The sequence below is a fragment of the Trichechus manatus genome, unplaced genomic scaffold, assembly GCF_000243295.1.
Source record: "Trichechus manatus latirostris isolate Lorelei unplaced genomic scaffold, TriManLat1.0 scaffold00021, whole genome shotgun sequence".
In the NCBI taxonomy this organism is placed as follows: domain Eukaryota; kingdom Metazoa; phylum Chordata; class Mammalia; order Sirenia; family Trichechidae; genus Trichechus; species Trichechus manatus.
This window is the reverse complement of record NW_004443957.1, coordinates 3,244,781-3,266,541: the sequence shown is the minus strand read 5'-3', so window position 1 is coordinate 3,266,541 and position 21,761 is coordinate 3,244,781. Positions and strand designations below refer to the sequence as shown.

Here is a 21,761-nt window from a genome sequence, read left to right as displayed (position 1 = left end):
GTTCTTAACCATTGTCATAGGGCAGTATGTGTACTAACTGTTAAATGAGAAACTATTTTGTTCTGTAAACCTTCATCTAAAGTGAGAATAGCAGCACAACTGGAAGAACGTAATCGGCGTAACTGAATTCTGCATGTAGAAATTTTTGAAATGGTGTATCTTTGGCTATGTATATTTTCACCAAAAGAAAAAAAAAGGGTCCCCAAGGCTGAGAAGGGAGCGTGTTGACACGTCATGGGGTTGTTAACCAATGTCATAAAACAATGTGTACTGACTTTAATGAGAAAATATTTGTTCTGTAAACTTTCACCTAAAGTACAATTAAAAAAAAATTAAAACTATAAGGTGTGAAAATGAATGTTCTAGAGCTACTTATGTCTCTATAGCTAAATCTCACTGCTGAACTGGATACTTTTGAGGAAAAAAAGTATGTTGCAAAAGGGTTTATATAGTAGAATACCATTTATATAAAGTTTTGTAATACACCAAAGTACTATACTTGTTTAAAAAAAACCAAAAACAAACCCATTGCCGTCGAGTCGATTCCAATATAGTGACCCTATAGGACAGAGTAGAACTGCCCAATAGGGTTTCCAAGGACTGCTGGTGATTTGAACTGTTGGCCTTTTGGTTAGCAGCTGAGCTCTTAACCACTGCTTAAGATTAAGTAAGTACCAAATGTAGTATACTGGTTATGTCTGAAGAGTATATTGGGTAGCTTTAAACAACAGAAATTTATTGTCTCACAGATCTGAACTAGAAGTCCAAAACCAAAGTGTCACCAGGGCCGTGCTCCCTTTGAAGGCTCTAGGGAAGAATCCTTCCTTGTCTCTTCCTAACTTCTGGGGGTTGCTGGCAGTCTTTGGCATTTCTTGCCTTGTAGCTGCATCGCTCCAGCCTCTGCCTCCTTAACATGGCCTTCTTTCCTCCATGTCCGTGTCACTGTGTGTCCTCTTCTTATGAGGACCCAGTCGTATTGAATTTAGGGTCCACCCTAATACACTATGACCTCCTCTTAACTAATTACATCTGCAAACACACTATTTCCAAATAAGGTTCACTTTCACAGGTACTGGGGGTTAGGGCTTCAACATAGCTTTTGGGGACACAATTCAGTCCACACAGAGGATACACAAAATTTCAGTTACATTTGTAATGTTTGTACTGCGTTGTTTCTTGTTGGGTGGTTACTGGTACTGGTTACCTTATTTTGGTTACCTTTTTATATGTCTGAAATGCTTTTTAAGTTTTTAAAGAGCTAATGGATAGCACACATGTTTACGCATACATGTGTCTGTGTGTTCTTCCTGTAGTCAGCTGAGCAAGTTGCAAGAAGTCTCTCTGAGGAACTGTGCAGTGAATGGTGCTGGTGGAAAAGGAGGAATTGCTGAAACGTGTCCTAGTATCCTTTTCACTGATAATTTGTTTCTGGAATCTGACTTTGGATTTGATACTCCTGCTACACTGCCTACCCAACATGCATCCTCCCTGGCTGTCTTCCTAACAGCAGCTCAGTTTTGCGTGGGCAGTCAGTGCCCAGATAAATTATTTACCTTCCCAGGCTCCCTTGCATCCAGGTGTGACATTGTGGTTCACTCTGACCAATGAGATGAAGAGTCGATGTTGCTAGATGGGGCTTTTTAAAGGGGTCACACTTGGTTGGCATCTACCTTTTGCCCATTGCCTTTACCCTCTTCACTGTCTTAAATGCAGACAGAATGCCCAGGGCTGTTGCAGCCATCTTGCAGGTGTGAGGAAAGCCACCCAGTACGGAGTGGGAGAGCAGAGAAGTAGAAGGAGCTTGTGAGGCTTGAAGATGTTCTGGGGCCATTGCACCAGCTCTGGACTGCCTTCTTGTGAGCCTTTGTTAGGGAGAAAAATAAACTCTTCTTTTATTAAGGTCCCTGTTGCATGTAGCTGAATGCAGTTTTGTTACAGTTCCTCAAAACAAGCTTTTCCAGAGTTTGTAATCTATTTTCTCTACTGTCGCTTATCACTGGGTTTTTTTTTGTTTGTTTGTTTCGGTGCCATATATTGCTCTTACGCTCACAACTAAAAATGTAGGAGATAAGTTAAGAAAAAATCCTCAGTGGCAAATCAGATAGGCATTCTGTAACTTTAAAAGGTCTTCTGCCTAATCTCTAGATAATAATTTACATGAAAGATAGCAGTTTATAACCAGTTTTACCTGAGTGAAGAGATGCCATATGAGTAATAATCACTCAGCTCTCTTCAGCAAAATGTTCTAACTGCCTAGACAGTGCAGAGCTCCCCAGCCAGTGTGCCTGTGGTTTGACCCCCTCAGCCCTGGGGGGCCTGTGGGGACCTGGGGTGGCTGGAGCATTCTGGCTGGTCGTCTCTGCCATGGGCAGCCCCTTCCACTTACCCCAGTGTGGTGCACAAATGTCATTTTTCTGTGGAGTTTCAGGGACCCTAAGTTAGAAGAATTGCAGTGGATGTGGAAACAGAATTTGGTGAGGAGTAAAATGCCACAGAGGTGTCTGGAGCATCCCGTATTCTGCCTGGCCTACTCTTAAATGAGTTCAGGAAACCGGGAATTAGGTGGCTCAAGGCTTATTTTCCACATGTAAGATCTGGACAGTTTGGGAATGTAGATTGTTTAATGTGAGTTGTCAGCGGTGTACTGGAGAATCAGTATATTGCTTATTTATACTGCTCTTTCCTGGAGAAAAAAGTCCCCCAAGGCTTGAAGAGATGAGGTAGGTAAGATAATCAAGTCATAGTTGATGTTTGCAGATACAGTGATGAATGTCTTACAGTTCCTGAATGAATTCTTGCCAGAAATTGAAGTATTGCCGTCTGTATTCAGTCTAGTGATCTCCTCTTGGTTGATCCCTCTTTGAGGCTGTTCACTTGACCACCACTAAAAGCAGTGGAAATGCTGCAGGCCTCATTCATGTAAAATCCTAAGGCCCCTCTCGGGAGGAGATGAGCCTCCTCACGCTTCACCAGCTGACCTGAATTTAGAGGAAAGAGAATGTGTCTGCAAGGAGTGAGACTATATAACAACAGGATCTCCTTGAACTTTGGGGGTGTATGTGTGATTGGGGGGCACTACATTAATAACTGTTACACTGTTTGGAGTTAATTTCAGGATGTAACTGGTGTATGCGCCTTGTACAGACTAGTAATAATAATATTTATAACTTGCCTGCATAATGGGAAGTATGAGTGAATGAAAAATTACTGGACTTAAACCCTTCCCAGCCAACCTAATGACTTGGTGTTAGCAGCGCTAAGGCAGTGAAAGGTGGCTGAAGTGTCAGACTGTGAAGCATGAAAAGCACCCATAACTCAGTCCATGCCAGGTCCCTGCCCAGGGCACAGTGACCATCAGCAACACGGGGCAGTGGAAGACAGGCAGCACTAGGGGTCCCCTCTGTTGAAGAGCAGCCCACGTCTGAGGGCCGTTGCATGCAGTCTGCATATCTCACTGTCTTCCACGATCCAAGAGCGATCGTGCAGGAGTGTGGGGCTGCGCCAATGCAGGAGGAGCACTGAGTCGACTTAGAACGCATTTACTGTGTCCAGCATTCTAGTTAGCCTCCACTTGAATTTTTTTTCTGTTCGATATGACACCTTCGCTTTGGTGGTCATTATTCTACTAGTGGCAGAAACCCATGACAGTTGCAGTTGCACAGACCAAAAACCTTGGAGTTACCTTTGACTCTTCTTTTTTCTCACGTCCTACATCTAAATTCTTTGACAGATCCTGTCAGCTCCACTTCCAGATTGGGATGCCAAATCTGCACTGCTTCTCACCTCTAGTGCTGCCCATCAGGTCCAAGCCTGGATTGTTACAAGGACTCCTGACCTTTCTGCTCTGCCTTTGTTTTCCTGCAGTCTGCTGCTCCACTCAGCAGCAGTAACCTTGTAAAACACAAGTCAGGTCACAGCACTCTTTTGCTCAAAACTCTCCAATGTCTTCCCATTTCAGTCAGAGATGAGCAAAGACTTTATAATGGCCTGCAAGGCCCTATGTGATCTGGCGTGGTCCCCAACAGCCTTGATGACCTCATTTCTGACATACCCCTCCCTCCACATGGGAGCTTTCTGTGTCTGCAATAGACTAAACCTTTCTAACCTCAGGGCTTTTGCTCTTGTTATTCCCTCTGCCTGGAATGTTCTTCTCCCAGATGGCATATCCTCAGTTCCTTCAGTTCTCTGCCCAAAGGTCATCTTCTTAAAGAAGGTGGTTTCCTCTGACCATGTATATCATACATCCACATACAGTCTTCTCCTGCTTGCTCTGCTTTATCGCTCTGAGCACGTGTCTGTGTCTGATACACCGTAGATGCACTTGTTTGTCTCTCTCACAACTGAGACTTTGTTTTGTTCACTGCTGTATTCCTGGCCCTCAGTAATTATTGAGTGAATTGAAGAATTTCCAAACACATCAAACTAGTATTTATGATCCCCGTGTAACTAGGTCCAGTCCCTGCTCCCCGTGTCTCTTCTGTCTCTCCCGGAGATTCTGTTCAGCTGTGCCCCTTCCTGCTGAGACGGCCACCGCTCTTCTCCAGCAGTCACTGTTGCCCGTCAGCGCAAATGCCTTCTCTCTCAGTCCCACTGGTTTCCCCATCTCTGAATTCCTGTACCAGGGGCAGTGGGTGTCATACTAACTGCTTCCAGTCTACAGAAGACCCTCTGAATCCCCCAATTTTTCTTAGCCATTTTGAACATTTCTCCCAGCTAGCTCCTCCTCTCTCCCCTGGAGATGACACTTGATCTGAGGATGTCTATGGTGCATCTTATAATTCCCTGTTGAGGAAGAGCAGAGTTTAGTGTGAAGCTTTTGACTGGTAAGCAGTGCCAAGGGCAAGGCCCATGGCTGGTACACCTTAGGGGCTTAATAAATCAAAATTACCATCACTTAATTTTTTCTCTTTTTGTTGGATAATGCTAGAATGGTTCAGGGGATAATATTTGGTCCTTATTTGTTTGACTGTAGATATTTATCTCCAGTTTGCAATATATGACAGTGACCTTTGAGTTTCTAAATGAACAGTTGGATGATTTAAAAAGGTAAGAAGGTAGTATGTGCTCATGAAACATTTTGAAGCAGAATGGAGCGTATCAAGTGAAAAGTTAAAGATCCCATGCTCCAGAATTAAGAGGGTAACGTCTGTTTTATCTTTTATGAATTTTTTGAAATTACTGTTTCTTAACATGCGCTTTTAGATATTAGAAAGTTAGATTTGTCAAGAAACCTGCTGTCCTCATGGGATGAAGTGATACTTATTGCTGACCAGCTTAAACACCTGGACGTTCTTAATCTCAGGTATGAACTCTTGGTTGCTGAATTGTCACATACTACAAAACTCCTAATCTCTCCTTGCCCACTCACAATATCTCTGTGGAAATGAGGTGGGGAAGATGGGTGGGATTCAGGCTGCCACCTGGTAGACATTTTAAGAGAGGCAGACTTTAGTTTATCTAAGCTTAACTTATTCTTTAAGGGCACATTGGTTATTATAGTCTTTCAAATAGTCACATGAGGTGGTTCATTAATAAATGTATTTTACGTTAGAACTGATGGGGGTAGGGTAAGTTGACATATGAGGTCTTCATATTTCTTGTAAGCCTGGCCATAAAACGTAGAACCTCTGGAGGAGGTGATACTTAATTGGGGAGCTGATGTTATTAAAAGTGTTTATTATTGAAGCTTCTAGCATTTATATTGCTTTAGGAATGAGTTATTTCATTGGGATACTGTTTAATTCAGTTTTGATAAGGATTTTTCATTAATCTACATATTTTACTAATGTCACAGTTTTCCAGGCCTTCTTCCTGAATATTTGATTAGTTTTAATCTCAGAACCTAATTTTCCAAGTGCTCAGCCAGGGTTCCCCTTTCGTACTTGAACCAATGAACCAACTTTACGTATACAGGTGAGTTGTACCTGTACAGTTTAACAGGTCGTCAGGCCTAAATTATAGTTTTGCTCCCAAATAGAGCAGATGGGTGTAATTTGACCCGTGGTGTCTCCCATCCTGGGAATGTGGGCAAATGTTTTTCAATAGTATATTTTTTCAAGTGACTGTCAGGATTGAGTACTTTTCAAGATTAGGATCTTGAGAGAGAATTGAAAGGACAATAATGTCATCCATTCTGACGGTAAAAGGTCAGACTCTGTGTTTAGAGAAGCAAACTTCCAGTCCACAGTCTAGCATATTACCAAGACTCTTGAGAATGGGACTTAATTTTCCCACATCTTGGGAAACTGCAAAGCTGACCTTAGAAATGCCTGAGTGGCGTTTCAGGAACAGACTCACCCAGCTGCTCTCAGTCTGTGATGACATCTTTGCATGTCAGATACTAAAAAGTTGTATACTGTAAATATTAACAATACTGGTGGTCTGGCTCACTTTGTTTTTAATAGAATTTCATTTTAAGGTTGAAACAAACCCAGATCCTCAGATTATATCCAAATTGTTGCTTTCAGTGAATGTTTCAGTTAGATCTACTTGCATAGCAATAAGCACAGTGTATCTTCTTTTTCTACGCAGTGAAAATAAACTACAATTTCCCTCTGGTGCACCATCTCTAACAGGAACGTTTTCTGCAATGAAGGTTTTAGTCCTTAATCGAACAGGAATAACATGGGCTAAGGTAATCGCCCATGCGCACGTGTGTGTTTGTGTGTGTGTGTTTTTTAAATTCTTGGTTTAATAGGGAATCAGAGCACAGATGTGGCTTTATTTTAATCATCCAGTTATCCAAGTAATCAAATTCTTTATCTTGCCTTACAGAAGGAGTTAAAAAATCGTTGGAGATAAGTAGAATTTTTTATCTAGGAATTGCTGTTTTCTCTCGGCTCATTTTGATTTGTTCTGGGATCTTCCTAAACGGTGGCTTTCCATAGTGGTATGCAATAAATATGTGATGAGCTTTTAAAAGCCTTAGATTTAGCTGTTTATTGAGCCTTTATCTACCTGAGTTTTCCTGCAAGTGTTCTTCTAGCAAGACTGAGCCCCAGAAAGGCTATGACATCCTTTTTTTGTCTGAAGTTCAGCTACTGTAATCCACTGTTCATTGTATCCATCTGGGCTCAAAAGAAGAATAGTGGGTCCTTGGCATTGCAGCCAGTTGAAACTTATGTCTGGTACTCGTATTTTCTGTGAAGAGTTCACCGATTTCATACATACCAGAATATTTTATTTTAAAGCCAGGTGCAGATTAGTACATTCCCAGCAATATTGTTCATCTGTGAAATGCTACAGAAGCACCTCAGTTGGAGGTTAGTTGCCCTTGAGCCAAAATCAGTTATTTAACTTCTTTTCTAGTACACCTTCTGTTACAGGTTGTGCTTCTCCAAGTTTAGATTTAGTACCAGAACAGGAAAGGAAGTAGAAAGTCAGGTGATAGAGATGACAGCAAAGTTCAAGTAACAAAATTCAGAAATAGTTGTTGAGAAATTTTGTTTTGATTAGTATATTCTTTACAAACCTGGATTGGCATCCAGAATTGAGGAAAGATGTTTAACACCAATTTCCTTGGTTAAGCAAACAATGTCAAATAATGTGTTAAATCAGCATCTCCACTTCAGCTTCATAGCTGCCTTAATACAGTTCAGGATTTAACTAAACGATGCACTTATACCTACCTTGGTGATTCAGAGTGTCAAAGGTGTATGCTACCATATTATTAAAACGTGGCCCTTTGACATTTTAATTTTATCACCTCCCCACCAAACACTCCTTGCCTGAAATGTAGTCTGTAATGAGATGTCTGTGAGGCACTTTATTTCTAAAACAGTAACTAAACTGAATTCATGTGGAAGTTATGGTCATAGACACATGAGAAGAAACAACCAACAGAGGCCACTGCTTCTCCTAGGTGCTCCAGTGCGTGCCTGGATGGCCAGCCCTGGAGGAACTGTACCTTGAGTCTAACAATATTTTCATTTCAGAAAGGTAAGAAGGGTTTACTTAAATGTACCCATAACCATTTAGTCATTCAGAGGACATGCAAATAAGAATTAGAAAAATGATTCTTATTTATTGCCTTCACAAATTGGAAAGTAAACTAAAACTTCACCAGTTGGTTCTAACTGAGGAAAAATCAATCAGATTGAAAGGTCTAAATTAAATATTTTTGAAGACATGAATTTTATTAGTCTTAAATAAATAATCATTGCTGTTTCTAAATGGATGTTCCACAGGATATGCTATAACAATTAAATTGTGCATTTTTAATTAGCATTGTCTGCTTAAGGGCAGTGTACCAAGTATATGTAAAAGCTTGTTCTTGTAAATACATTAAATATGTTGCTGCCTCATCTTTCTTTTTTTTAGTATCATTTAGTTACTGTATAAAGTTAAATGTAAGTATGGGCAGATTTACAACAAATTCTCAAAGGATTCAAATTGAATAAGATATTGAATCTTATCAGTAAGAATGATTTCATTTATTATATATGCAAATGAAGGTATCTTAAGACTGGTTTTGGAAAAAAAAAACAAAGATATTAAATTCATGTTGAAAAAAAATTATTTTCCATACAGGCCGACTGATGTCCTACAGATGCTCAAGCTATTAGATCTCTCCGGTAATCAATTAATTGATGAAAATCAGCTGTTTCTAATAGCATATCTGCCCAGGTAATTTTGCTTCTAAAATGCCCATTACAATAGTGCTTAGTAAATGTTTGTTGTTGTTGTTGGGTGCTGTTGAATCGATTTAGACTCAAATGTATACTTTCAGGAGTCCCTGGGTGGTGCAAATGGTTAAGCACTTGGCCACTAGCTGAAAGATTGGTGGCTCAAACCCATCCAGAGGCACCTTGGAAGAAGGCCTGGCAGTCTCCTTCCGAAAGGTCACAGCCTTGAAAACCCTATGGCGTAGTTCTACTCTGCACCCATGAGGTCACCATGAGTCAGAATTGACTTGATGACAACTAACAACAACATGTATACTTTCTCAATAAAAATATGATGATGATAGTATTTCTAAATTGAATAATTCCCTTTGGGAAATTTTTATTTGAATTGATTTAGAGAATTTACTTTTCAGCCATAAGAACATATTAGAATGAATAAATTGACCCTGGTGATGATGCCAAATGTCTTCATTCGAAACATGATTTTGAAGTGAATAGTCCTAGGTTTAACAATAATTTAGAGGACCTCCCTGCAAATATCCATGTCTTGAACCATTGTTCTTTTTTTAAATTAAAAAATACGTATATCAGCTTTGTTGAGATATAATTCACCCATTTAATTTATATAATTCATTGATTTTTAGTATGTTCATAGAGTTGTGCAACCATCACCACAGTCAATTTTAGAACATTTTCATCACCCCATAAAGAAACCCCATACCCTTTAACAGTCACTCTCATTCTCCCCACCTCAGTCCTAGACAACCACGAATCTATCTTCTGTCTCTATGGACTTGCCTGTTCTGGACATTTCATATAAATAGACTCATACAAGATGTGGTGCTTCATGACTGGCTTCTTTCACTTAGTGTAGTGTTTCCAGGGTTCATCCATGTTGTAGCCTGTGTCAGTACTTCATTCTTTTTTGTTGTCTAATACTAGTCCATTGTATAGATACACCACATTTTATAAATCCACTCATCAGTTGATAGACATTTGGGTTGTTTCCACTTTTTGGCTGTCATGAATAAAGCTGCCATGAACATTCATGAACAAGTTTTTGTGTGAACATGTTTTTATTTATCTTGGGTATACCTAAGAGTGGAATTGCTGGATCATATGGTACCTCTTTATTTAACCTTTTGAAGAACTGCCAGATCATTTGCCAAAGCAGCCATTTGTATATTTCCACCAGCAGTATATGAGGGTTCCAGTTTCTCCACATTTTGCCAACACTTGTTATTGTCCATCGTCTTGACTGTCACCATTTTAGTGGCCATGAAATGGTATCTTACAGTTTAGATTTGCATTTCTCTAATGGCTAATAATGTTGAGCATCTTTTCATGTGTGTATTGGCTGTTTGTATATCTTGGAGAAATGCCTGTTCAGATCCTTTGCCCACTTTTAAATCAGGTTGTCTTTTTATTGATTGTAAGAGTTCTTCATATCTTCTGGATATTAGGCCCTTACCAGATACATGATTTGCAAATATTTTCTCCCATCCTGTGGATTGTCTTTTCATGGTATTTTTAATTAAAAACTTTCATATAAAAGTTTTAAATTATGATGAAGTCCAATTTATCATTTTTTTTCTTTGGTTGCTTATGCCTTTGATGTCATATATAAGAGACCATTACTTAATCCGAGGTCGCAAAGATTTGTATCTTTGTTTTCTTCAAAGAGTATTATAGTTTCAGTTCTTACATTTAGGTCTTTGATCCATTTTATATATATATGGTGGGGGGTGGGGTAAGGGCCTAGCTTCATTGTTTTACATGTGGTATCCAGTTGTCCCAGCACCATTTGTTGAAAAGATTTTTCCTTCCGCATTGAATGTTCTTGGCACCCTTGTTGAAATCAGTTGACCGTAAATGTGTAATGTAAGAATTTATTTCTAGACTCTCAATTCTATTCCATTGATCTCTGTATCTATCCTTGTACTGGTACCACACTGTCTTGTAGTAAGTTTTGAAATGTGAATCCTCCAACTTTGTTGTTTTTTAAGATTGTTTAGCTGTACTGGGTCCCTTGCATTTCTATATGAATTTTAGTATCAGCTTGTCAATTTCTGCAAAGAAAGCCAGCTGGGATTTTAATAGGGATTGCATCGAATCAGTAGATTGGTTTGGGAGTATTGCTATCTTAACAATATTAAGTCTTCTGATCCATGAACATGGTATAGCTTTCCGTTTTTTTAGATCTTTAATTTTCAATAATGTTCTGTAGATTTCAGAGTGTAAGTTTTGCATTTGTTTTGTTAAATTTTAAGTATTTTATTCTTATTTTGATGCTATTGTAAATGGGAATTTTCTTAGTTATTTTTGGATTGTCCTTTCCTAGTGTACAGAAATGGATTAGATGCATTTTGTTTTTCTCTGCTTCATCTAGATTGTTCTGTCATCACATCTACTTTTGAAACCCATGCCATCTGCCTGTATTAACTTCTATCCAGGGAAATTTCCTCATCTTTCTCAGTGAAATTGTGCCCACTGTATAGTCCCTTTTTTTTATCCATTTCCCCTATTTTTCTGTTGTCACCTCCTGATGCTGAAGAGGGTAACAAAACTATATCTGCTGTAACCTACAGCTCATCTTTTGTGACTTGAGTGGGCCTTCACCTTATTTGCCTCTTGCTGACTTTTTAGTTTTATTCCTATAACAGCACTTCTAAACCTTTCATTTTCCTCCGGTTCCTAATCTGGCCTTCTATTACTGAGAAAGAATACCAAGCTATCTGGTATGAGTTCCCTAACTTTCTTCTCCTCTAACTCAAAACTTCTCTGCCATTCTAAGTCTTCTTTTTCTGTCCCCAGAGAAGCCTTTCTTCTTTTCTTCAAGCTTAAGTCCTTCAGCTGTACCGTTAATTTCCTCTTTGGGGTCTTGTTCCATCAGTTTTCCTTTCTCCTTTTTTTTTTCTTTTTAATTGTACTTCAGGTGAAGGCTTACAGAACAAATAGTTTCTCATGAAACAGTAGTACACATATTGTTTTATGACATTGGTTAACAACCCCTCAACATGTCAACCCTCTAACTTCTCAACCTTTTTTTTTGGTGAAAATACACATAGCCAAAGATACACCATTTCAAAAATTTCTACATACACAGTTCGGTGACATTGACTACGCTCTTCGAATTGTGCTGTTATTCTCACTTAAGATGAAGGCTTACAGAACAAAATAGTTTCTCGTTTAACAGTTACTACAAATGTTGCCCTATGACAATGGTTAACAATCTCACAACACATCAACAATATCCTTACTCAACCTTGGGTTCCCTATCACCAGCTTCCTTGTCCCCTTCTGCCTTCTTGCCCTTGTCACTGGACTACTGTACCTCATTAGTCTCATTTGGTTTTACGGGGCTGTCCACTCCCAGGGTGTACGGTGAACCTCAGCGATAACTTCATCACTGAGCTAAAAGGGTGTCTGGGGGCCATACTCTTGGGGTTTCTCCAGTCTCCTTTAGGCCACTAAATCTGGTCTTTTTTGTGTGTGTTAGATTTTTGTTCTACATCCTTCTCCAGCTCTGTCCAGAACCTTGTGTTGTGATCCTGGTCAGAGCACTCAGTGGTGGTAGCCGGGCACCATCTAGCTGTACTGGACTCAGTCCGGTGGAGGCCTTGGTAGCTGTGGACAATTAGTCCTTCGGACTAATCTTTTCCTTGTATCCTGTTCTCTTCATTCTCCCTTGCTCCCGAAGGGATGAGACCAGTGGAGTATCTTAGATGGCCGCTCATAGGCTTTTGAGACCCCAGACACTACTCACCAATATCCTTTCTCCTTTTTATCTCTGATTGCTTCCCCTCTACTAGCTCTTTGCCCTCTGCTTACGTGTATTGTACTAAAACACTTTCCCTTAACCCTGCCATACTGGTAAGCTGTTACCCTATCTGCTCTCCTTTCACTGCTAAACTTCTCACAATATGGACTCTAGTCACTGTCTCCACTGATGGCCCACTGCTCATGCTCACACCGCTCCACTCTCACTGCCTTGTTATAAAAAGGCCACAGACGAACCTTTGGTTGCCACTGGCCTTTATAGTCCTTGCTTGACAGGGTTATCTAGCCCCTCCCTGTTAAAGCTCTTTCCTTGACCTTCCATCAGTTTTCATGCTACTGTGATCACTTCAGTGCATCTTCCTTTGACTCTTTTTTTTTTGTTTTTTGTCTCCACATCTTATGTCATGGATTCTTTATTTCCATGCAAATCACACCAGATCTGTAGCTCTTACCTCTCTTCTGACCTAAGTTTTCAACTGCCTGCTGGGCGGCTATATAGTCACCTATATAGTGTTTTTCTTGGCATTTCAAATCTACCATACCCAGAACAATGCTCCTTTCCTTTCCTTAACTACAGCTGTACCAGATTCTGGTGGCTTCTCTATTTTGATTACTAGCGCCATCAATTTCTGTCAACTTTAACTCCTCCTTCATTGCCTCCCCCCTCCCTATTGCCTATACATCCATATAGCATCTGAATCCTTTGGATTCTTCTTCTGAAATGGCTTGCTCCCTCTATTTGGAATATTGTTAGAACTTCTGCCTCCTGTATCCTCTCCTGTATCCTGGTGGTGTAGTGGTTAAGAGCTACGTCTGCTAACCAAAAGGTCAGCAGTTCAGATCCCCCAGGTGCTCCTTGGAAATTCTAAGAGGCAGTTCTGCTCTGTCCTTTAGGGTCACTGAATTGGAATTGACTCGACGGTAATGGGTTTGGTTTGGTTTTTTTTTGGTATCCTCTTTCCATTCTACCACCGACTTGAAGCACAGCTCTAATATTACCTTTTCTGTTCACAACACGTCTCCTCATTGTCTAGGAAGTAAAGCTTGGCATCAAAGACTCTTGTAATGTGGCCTCAGAATAGCCTCCACTCCTACCAAACTGGACTTCTTTCCATTACCAGTTGGGAGGAGGGGGCTTCTCTGTCCTCATGCCTTTGCTCATATCATTCTTTTTCTAAAATGTTCCCTTATCTCTATTTGATAAAGCTCAACTTTATTCTTCAAGGCTCTGCTTAAGGTCCCATGCTTAGTGATGTCTTCTCCATCCTCCCTTCCTCTGCACTGAGATAGTTTTTATCACATGGTGCTCATGCTCTAAGTTATTTATCATACAGTCCTTTGAATTATGGTTATACATCTTATTTTCTCTACTCATTAAACTTCAGGATTATAGGACCATGTCTCTTTCCTCTTTGAATGCCATTTAGCACCTGTTAGATGACTGTAGAATCATTAGAATATAGCGTAAAAGGTCTACTTTGCATACCCTAAAATGGACATTACGGTTTCTAAGCATTCTATGAGATGAAAAAATTTAGGAAAAAATTTAAAAAACTAGTCTGGTTGATAGCCCATAGCATTTTATATTGCTGTATGTAATTATATGTAACCAAATCTACATTTCTTAATTTCAGATTAGAACAACTAATCCTCTCTAACACTGGAATTTCTTCTATACATTTTCCGGATGCTGGAATTGGTATATAAGATTAGTATTTTCCCTCGATACTTCAGCTATTTATTGTACTTCTACCATGTAACTTTATTCTTCTTTTTCTAGGGTGCAAAACATCAATGTTTCCTTCCTTGCAATACCTTGTCGTAAATGATAACCAGATATCACAAGTAAGATATTCTTCAGAATATGCATAACACATCATCGCTTATTTCCACTCATCATGGAGCTTGTAGGTTCCTCCTTCTATCAAAGAAAAAGATTTTAAATTGAAAGAGAAATGCTTCCTCACTAAGCAGACTACTATCATTTAAAATGGCATGGCGTATAGAGTAAAAGTATGTGGGCTTTCTAGTGGGGTCCTCGTGCATGGTCAAATTCAGTGCCTTAGATTGGAACTAGGGACTTCAGCTTTTCTGTTGGTAGCTCAGATAATCTGAAGAAATAGCCTGAAACATGTTGTCTTTTGTTTGCTCTCAGTGGTCATTTATCAATGAATTAGATAAGTTGCAGAGTCTGCACTCTTTGTCTTGCTTAAGAAACCCCCTGACTGAAGTAAACAAAGACGCCCAGACTGTACGCCAGCTCATTATTGCCAGAATTGGTCAACTAAAGACACTGAACAAATGTGAGGTGAGTCCTAGAACAGTGAGATATTTGTTAGACTAGAAAATCAGTTAACACACTCTCCTAGTGAGACTATCAAAAAATGGAAAAGGAAGAAATTATGTTTGAATATTACAAAGGGTATCAGATGTGGTTTCCCTCCAAATGGTAAAATACTATCTTCGAGCATCTTAAGTAATTGTGGTTCTTTTCTGAGTCCTCAGGAGGAAGGTGGTATTATACTTCTTAGATCAGCACAGGAAAAATCTGCTGCTGACCTGCTCCCTGGCCTGATTTATTATCATTTGATGAGGGGTGAGGAATACTAGACACTTTCTCCCATTTCTTTGGGGGAATGTAGGCAGACGACAAAACGACATTTATCCTTTAGTTCTTAGCCACTCTTCCCCATAAAATTGGGAAGGCCATGATTTGCCAGCACCGTTGTATTGTTCACTTGGAACAAATCAGCTCCTCTGAGGTGGATACTTGCGGGCTAACTCATTTAGGGGACCTTAGGCATTGGGGATAGTTTAGAAACTGGCTTGTGGGTAAATAGTCTCATGAAGAAAAGTATAAAATGAAAATTCTTTTTTCTTTTTAATGAACTCCTAAATTCTGTCGGTGTTAAAGAAGAAAGGTAAAAAGTGTAATTAAGTATTCTTGTCCCTTTGGGTGGAGGTGGGGTATACAAAACACAAACAACTTGTTAGAAAAGTGTCTCGATAGACTTGTTTTTATTTCACATCCACATAGATTCCCGTAGAGGAGAGGCGTGGAGCTGAGCTTGATTACCGGAAAGCTTTTGGAAATGAATGGAAAAAGGCTGGTGGACATCAGGATCCAGACAAAAACAGACCAAATGAAGAATTTCTTGCAGCCCATCCTAGATTCCAGTTACTCTGCCTTAGTATGTACAGTATCGACAAGCATTTTTTCCTTTGGTGGACTTCCCACTGGAACACATTTTTTCCCTTGGGTATCAAAGGAAGTTCTTTCTGTTCTTTTCTCCCTCTCTTGGGGCTTTTTGAACTTATCCAGATGGACTATAGATACTTTTCTGGGGCTACTTCAGCAAGTTGGGAGCAGATAATTGAAAAATTCCCTTTAGAGAAGATAAATCAGTACCATTTCTCAGAAGAAACCAGGGAAGTCTGTTTAGGTTCCTTAGAGAAATTTGTATTTGGGAAGGGGAAGTTTTTCTCATCTTTGCATATGCCCACCAGAGACTTTAGATTTAGGGTGGTAGGTTACCACTCTGTTCTTTAGGAAGGGCAGGAAGCACTCCAGTTTATCTCAACCCTGGTTGCAACTTAGGTAATTTTAAAAATTAGACTATTTTGAGGTGGAGCCCAGGCATTCATGTTATTTAATGCTCCCCAGACAATTCTGGTGTCTTATGAGAGCTCAGAGGAAGGCTGTTCTTCCTGAGCACTGTTTTGTGGGCTCACCGCGTACAGCATCTGACAGTTCAGGCACTTGGTATTCGAGGTGGTTCCTCAAAACTTCCAGCCTGGTTCCTCAGGCTTTGAAGCCACAACTTCAGGATTCTTTGTCCCTGATGTATTTTCTATTTTGTTTTGACTTCATTATTATTCCAAATTTCACTTTTATGCAATTTCCCTTTTTTATATATTTCCTAATGCAAGCATCTTACTGCATAAATGCTTCAGGCTGGAACATTATCTTTGAGGAAGAAAAGCTGCCGGTGGGAACTGCTTTCAGATTGCTCCATTAGCTGGCCCCATTTCCTGGCCACTGTAGGTGAATTCTAAATTACTTGGGGGCAGGGAAGGGAAGGCTTCCGAAAGCAGTCCCGCAGGTGTGGCTGTGTTTCACTGAGAGTCCCCAAGGACAAAGACACAGATATTTGGGGCAGTTATGGAATTTTACCTCAGATTGTTTAGAGATGTTAGAGCTGGAAAAAAGCACCGGGCCCTTTACATCCTTGTGCACAGGCTGCTTTCCTGGGGGGCCTGGTTGACAGCAGTGGTGTTGAATGCCCAGCCTAGCGCTGCACAAGCTGGTTGGAACTTGGTGAAGGTGCTCCGTGAATCATATCCTAAACAGGACCAAAAAGAAAGGGAACTGTTCCCAAAGGGAAACTAAACAGACATTCTGTATATAATAGCACAGCCTCATCTTGCTAGTTTGAGTCACAACGTTCTTAGTGTCAGAGAACAATAATGTAATACACAAGTTACGGGAGATTATGCCCTTGCAAACGGATGCTGTCTACACCTAAAAACAAAAACCAAACCAAACCAAACCAACCAAGTGATAAATGAGTAAAACAAGTAACTAAGTATAAAGGAAGCAGATCCCTGGTTAGCATACCAGCTGCTGCTAGGTTTGTCTGTGGGAAAGGAGAAGGCTCTGTTGACACTTAGCTATGAAACTTTTCTTATAGTGCCCTTTATTTATCCTTTTTTATTTCTTAACAGAATTTGGTGCACCTGAAGATGGGGAACTCAAAACACAACAACCATTTATGCTCAAAAATCAGCTACTAAGTAAGGAACTCAAAATTCAAGTCCTTAGGTGTTGAAACAGATAGTGATGACCTAATAGGGATTAAATGTGCATCTCTTAAGTACCTTGATTTTTAGCAAAATGATGATGAATTCTTAAATTTAAATCCTCGTAGGGAGCATTTTTGCAACTCCCAGGCTTTAAACTCATTTAATAGTGTTAGAAATTTAGGAAGTAGTTGAGTAGTGAACTGAATTGTGAATCACTTGGATATTTGTGCCTTTTCTTATACTTGAAAACGTGGCTGAATTGTCAGTAAAGCTATAAAAGTTGGTCGTTGTTTTTTGTTGTTAGTAATTGTCAGTTTAAACATCAGTAAGACCTATTCCTATATTAGGATTTGAGCCAAGCTGTACTGAACAGATGTATCGTTTGGCAATGCATGGGGTCACCATGAGTTTGGCCTACTCGGCAGCTACTAGTAACAATTAACTTACATGTGCAATTTAAATCCTTACTATAGAAAGTGTCAATTAACCTTTTCCTTTTTTTCTTTAAAGAGCTGAAGATAAAATGTCCTAATCAACTTGATCAAAAAGTCATAGAGAAACAATTGCCAGGTAAGAGGAATGAGCCTGTCCTTATGCTTCTGAACCCTATTTGGTGGCCTAGATATGAGTCATCTGAAAGTAAAATATTTAATTCAAATCTAAAAGTGTAGCCCTTCCTAGCTCATAGACTTTCGCTAGTCTTTTATGTTCTAAAGTACAATCATGTTACTGTCACTCTCCTCGAAAAGTTCAGGTATCTGCCAGATTTTACCAGCTCATCTAGAAAATAGTGCGTTAAAATTTGAAGCCCCTACACATGATTACATTTTAAATCAAAGGCATGAGTGTGTGACTAGCTTAGCCTTTCAGAGGAGTTTGCGAAGCCCATTGCTTTGTTAGATTGTTACTCGGGGGTTTTTTCTTGTTCAGAGATATGGTCCCATTGGGTTCAGGGTCTGTCTTGCCATCCATATTGTTTAAGACAGGAAATATGTCCAGTCAGGGCTTCCTGACAGATCTGGAGTCCCTGCAGAAACAATTCTAAAGCCCTCTCTTTCAGTGGACACACTGAAATGGTTTTCTTAGGGGAAAAAACTACTTCAGGATTTTATTTAAATATTTGTAACACTGGAACTGGAGCCCTGGTGGTGCAGTGGTTAAGCGCTTGGCTGCTAACTGAAAGGTCGGCGGTTCAAACCCACCAGCCGCTGCACGGGAGAGATGTGGCAGTCTGCTTCTGTAGATTACAGCCTTGGAAATCCTATGGAGCAGTTCTACTCTTTCCTTTAGGGTTGCTGTGAGTCGGAATCAACTCGACAGCAATGGGTTTGGATTTTTTTTTAATACTGGAACTAAATCAGTTTTATTCAGAAAATACTTTTGTGTAACAAATTAACAAATTAGGTCAACATAACTTACCTTAAACTTTCACTCAAAAGAAAATTAGTCTATTTTATTCTAAAGATTAAACTTGATCATAGATAAGTGCTAAATATAAACAAGTTAAATTTAGAGCTGTGAGAATTTGAAGAAGAAATGAAATACATATCACCCTAAAAGACTCTAGTAAACTACTTTAACTTGTTTACTTCTCAGTGCAGTGAATTCACACTGATTTTTAAATTAGTTTCTATCAGATAAAACAAGCTTATCATGGTATTATCTTATGAAAGGCTTTTGTTGTGTTCAAAGAAGTACCTTTCTGATAACCTTATCCATCTAGTGTTAATTTACCTGTATTTCTCCATTTTTACTTACTAGCAATCCAAATTCTATTCCTAAGTGATAATTTTGCTACTGTTTTAAAATGATGTATTAAAATTAGTGGTTCCCCCTTCATTATTCTGTTTTCAAACATAAATGCTGGCAATAAAGCGACTGATGGGGACAAGTAAGTACAAGAGGGACAGAATTTCTTGCTAGTGTAATTGGCTATGAATGTCTTTTGCATTTCCTTTTACTTTCCAGATATACAAAATCAGAAACCTGTTGCCACTGAGTCAATTCCAACTCATAGCCACCGTATCAAATCAGATCAATTCATAGGGATGTTATTACCACCAGGGCTTTGAACCTGTTCAATTCAGTTTGAACTCCTGCTGAGAATTTGCATTTCTGACAAGTTCCCTGGAAGTTATACATAACAATTACCTGGGCACCTTGTTAAAATGTAGATTCTAATTCAGTATATCTGGGGTAGAAATATGGTGATAGTGTGCCCAACACCCTTCTCTTGTACCAGATTGTACATCTGACTGATGTCCCCGTTCTTTTGAGATTCAGTTACCCATTTTGGGAACACCCAAGGTGTACTTACCTGCTTAATGCTCTGATTTTATTCATCTTTAGGCAGAACTAGCAGAGATTAGAATCACCCAGAGTCCTACATTCTGTAAACTGAGCAGTAAGCCATTAGATTACAAGGTTCTCCTTATTAATTCTTATGCCACATGCTATAAATATCTAACTACTAACAGATAAATACCCTTTTAAAAGCAAAGTGGTAGAGAAGTGTAAAATACTGCAGTGCCATTTTTTTGCCCATCAGATTAGCAAAAATTAAATAACCATACCCAGAGCTGGCATGAGAAATTGGTACAGCCTTTTGTAAAGCATGTGGTAAATGCTATGAAGAATACATACACGCTCTGACCAAACATTCTATCTTGTAGCACTTGTTATAATGGTAAAAATAAAAACAATCTAAATGTTTACCAATGGGGAATAGCTGAATAAATTCTGGCAGAGCCATACTACACAGTCTCTTGCATCTAGAGCTGTGCTGGCCAGTACGGCTGCCAGTAGCCATGTGGGCGATTTAAATTCATTCATTAAAATGAGATAAAATTAAAAATTCAGTTCCTCAGTCATAGGAACCACATTTCAGGGGCTCTGTAGCCACATGTGGCTGCCATATTAGACAGTGCAGGTCTAGAAGAATTGGCATAAAACAATGAATGCACCATCATATAATAAATAGAAGTTGTAGACCAGTATATCTTATGATGCCCATATATGTTTATATAAACAGAATAAAGCCTGGATGTATACCCATTAAACTTTTAACAGTGGTTAGAGGGAGGTAAAAGAGGTAAAAAGACAAATTGCCTATTTTAATATTTTCTGAATGTTAAGGTCATTTATTACGTCTATATTAAAAATGCTAATGTTACTTAGATTATTACATGCAAATTGCCACTTTCTTCTACAGACACAGTGCAAGCAGGCTGATTTCTTATGACCAAACTTTGTTTCTAGCATGAATTAAGAATATGTCATTTTCCACCTAGGTGTACAGAAGTTAACCTACCACCAACCACCCTCCAAACAATGAAAACCAGTCTACCTAAATCTTTTGAAAGAAGAGATTATCTACCACATATACACATATAAAAGAGCAAATTGTATGAATTAAAACTATAAATACCTATACATAAACAAGAAAAGGCCAATTTTTATTCTAAAATAAAGATAACATTTATTATCACAAGTTGCATAAAAACACAGCTTTTACAAGAATGATTTTTGATAGAAAAATATTCATTTGAATACATTGTGATATTTGTAGGAACACCATACTATTGCTGTACCTCTAGCTAAAGCTTCAAAGAAACTATTTTTTATAACCAAAATATCCATTATTTACCACAACCTCACAACCTATCTTTGGAAAGAAGTTCATAGTGTTTCCTGAACAAACCAAAGCATATACTCTTTTAAGTTACATTCCCATGCCTGGTGGTCACTTTTATGGGTGTGTTAGTTGACCATGATTACATATTATAATAGTTACAGAATGTCAGGGCTGGAAGGGACCTTGTGGATCATTTAGTCTACCCGCCTCGTTTTACAGATGAGGAAGCTAAGGCCAGAAAGGTTAAAAGACTTCCTCAGGGCGCCAAGTCCCACTCCAGTGCTTTCAGTAATTCGTAAGTAAGTAATCACAAAAGGCTTCACAAGAAAAGCTAATGACTTCACTCAAATTTATTCCTCTGTGCTTGAGAATAGTATTTCTGGTTTATTCAAATTAAGGAAGAAATATTAAAACACCACTGAAATGGTATGAAAAAACTATTGTCAAAAGGCACTTAGGTCAAAACATTGGCTTGTTTCCCACATCTATCAAACTGACTTTGTGGTCCAGTTAAATAGGTGAGCCGTTCCCTAATTACTTGGGTAAATTAATACTATGAAATGACAGATACAGCTGTCACTGCAATTGTATTCTTGTCATGTGAGCTCATTTTACAGGTCAACTGTCATTTGACAGAACTGATGGTTTTTCTTTTCTTTTGATAGATTCCATGACAATTCAAAAGGTGAAAGGATTGCTGTCACGTCTTTTGAAAGTTCCTGTGTCAGAACTTCTGTTGTCCTATGAAAGTCCCAAAGTAAGTGGCCCAGCAAAATACAAAGTCAAGCTTAGTTCTCCACAGTATGACGTGCTAGTAAAATTACAAGCGTATAAATAACACTATTTGATCCTTAATGGAGACCATGCATCTTTTTTTGGCTGTAAGGGTGACCTGCTGTTTGGCGGGTGTATATATATAT

At 39.1% G+C, this 21,761-nt stretch overlaps 1 protein-coding gene across 9 annotated transcripts in view; it reads left to right on the top strand.

Moving 5' to 3' along the window:
- The window catches only part of TBCE (tubulin folding cofactor E), a 68,430-nt gene that overhangs the window by 45,158 nt on the left and 1,511 nt on the right, over positions 1-21,761 (top strand). For 7 of the 9 annotated variants that reach the window (XM_023728004.1, XM_004372801.2, XM_023728001.1 and 4 more), the window contains 12 exons: positions 1,314-1,402; positions 5,203-5,302; positions 6,532-6,634; positions 7,862-7,938; positions 8,530-8,625; positions 14,039-14,103; positions 14,185-14,249; positions 14,560-14,712; positions 15,442-15,595; positions 17,130-17,198; positions 17,718-17,777; positions 21,507-21,598. In XM_023728004.1, the coding sequence (XP_023583772.1) occupies positions 1,314-1,402; positions 5,203-5,302; positions 6,532-6,634; positions 7,862-7,938; positions 8,530-8,625; positions 14,039-14,103; positions 14,185-14,249; positions 14,560-14,712; positions 15,442-15,595; positions 17,130-17,198; positions 17,718-17,777; positions 21,507-21,598 (1,123 nt within the window). Of the gene's footprint in view, positions 1-1,313; positions 1,403-5,202; positions 5,303-6,531; positions 6,635-7,861; positions 7,939-8,529; positions 8,626-14,038; positions 14,104-14,184; positions 14,250-14,559; positions 14,713-15,441; positions 15,596-16,334; positions 16,446-17,129; positions 17,199-17,717; positions 17,778-20,497; positions 21,599-21,761 lie in introns of those variants that run through there. The other 2 variants (XR_002823474.1, XR_002823475.1) reach the window with 2 other exon arrangements.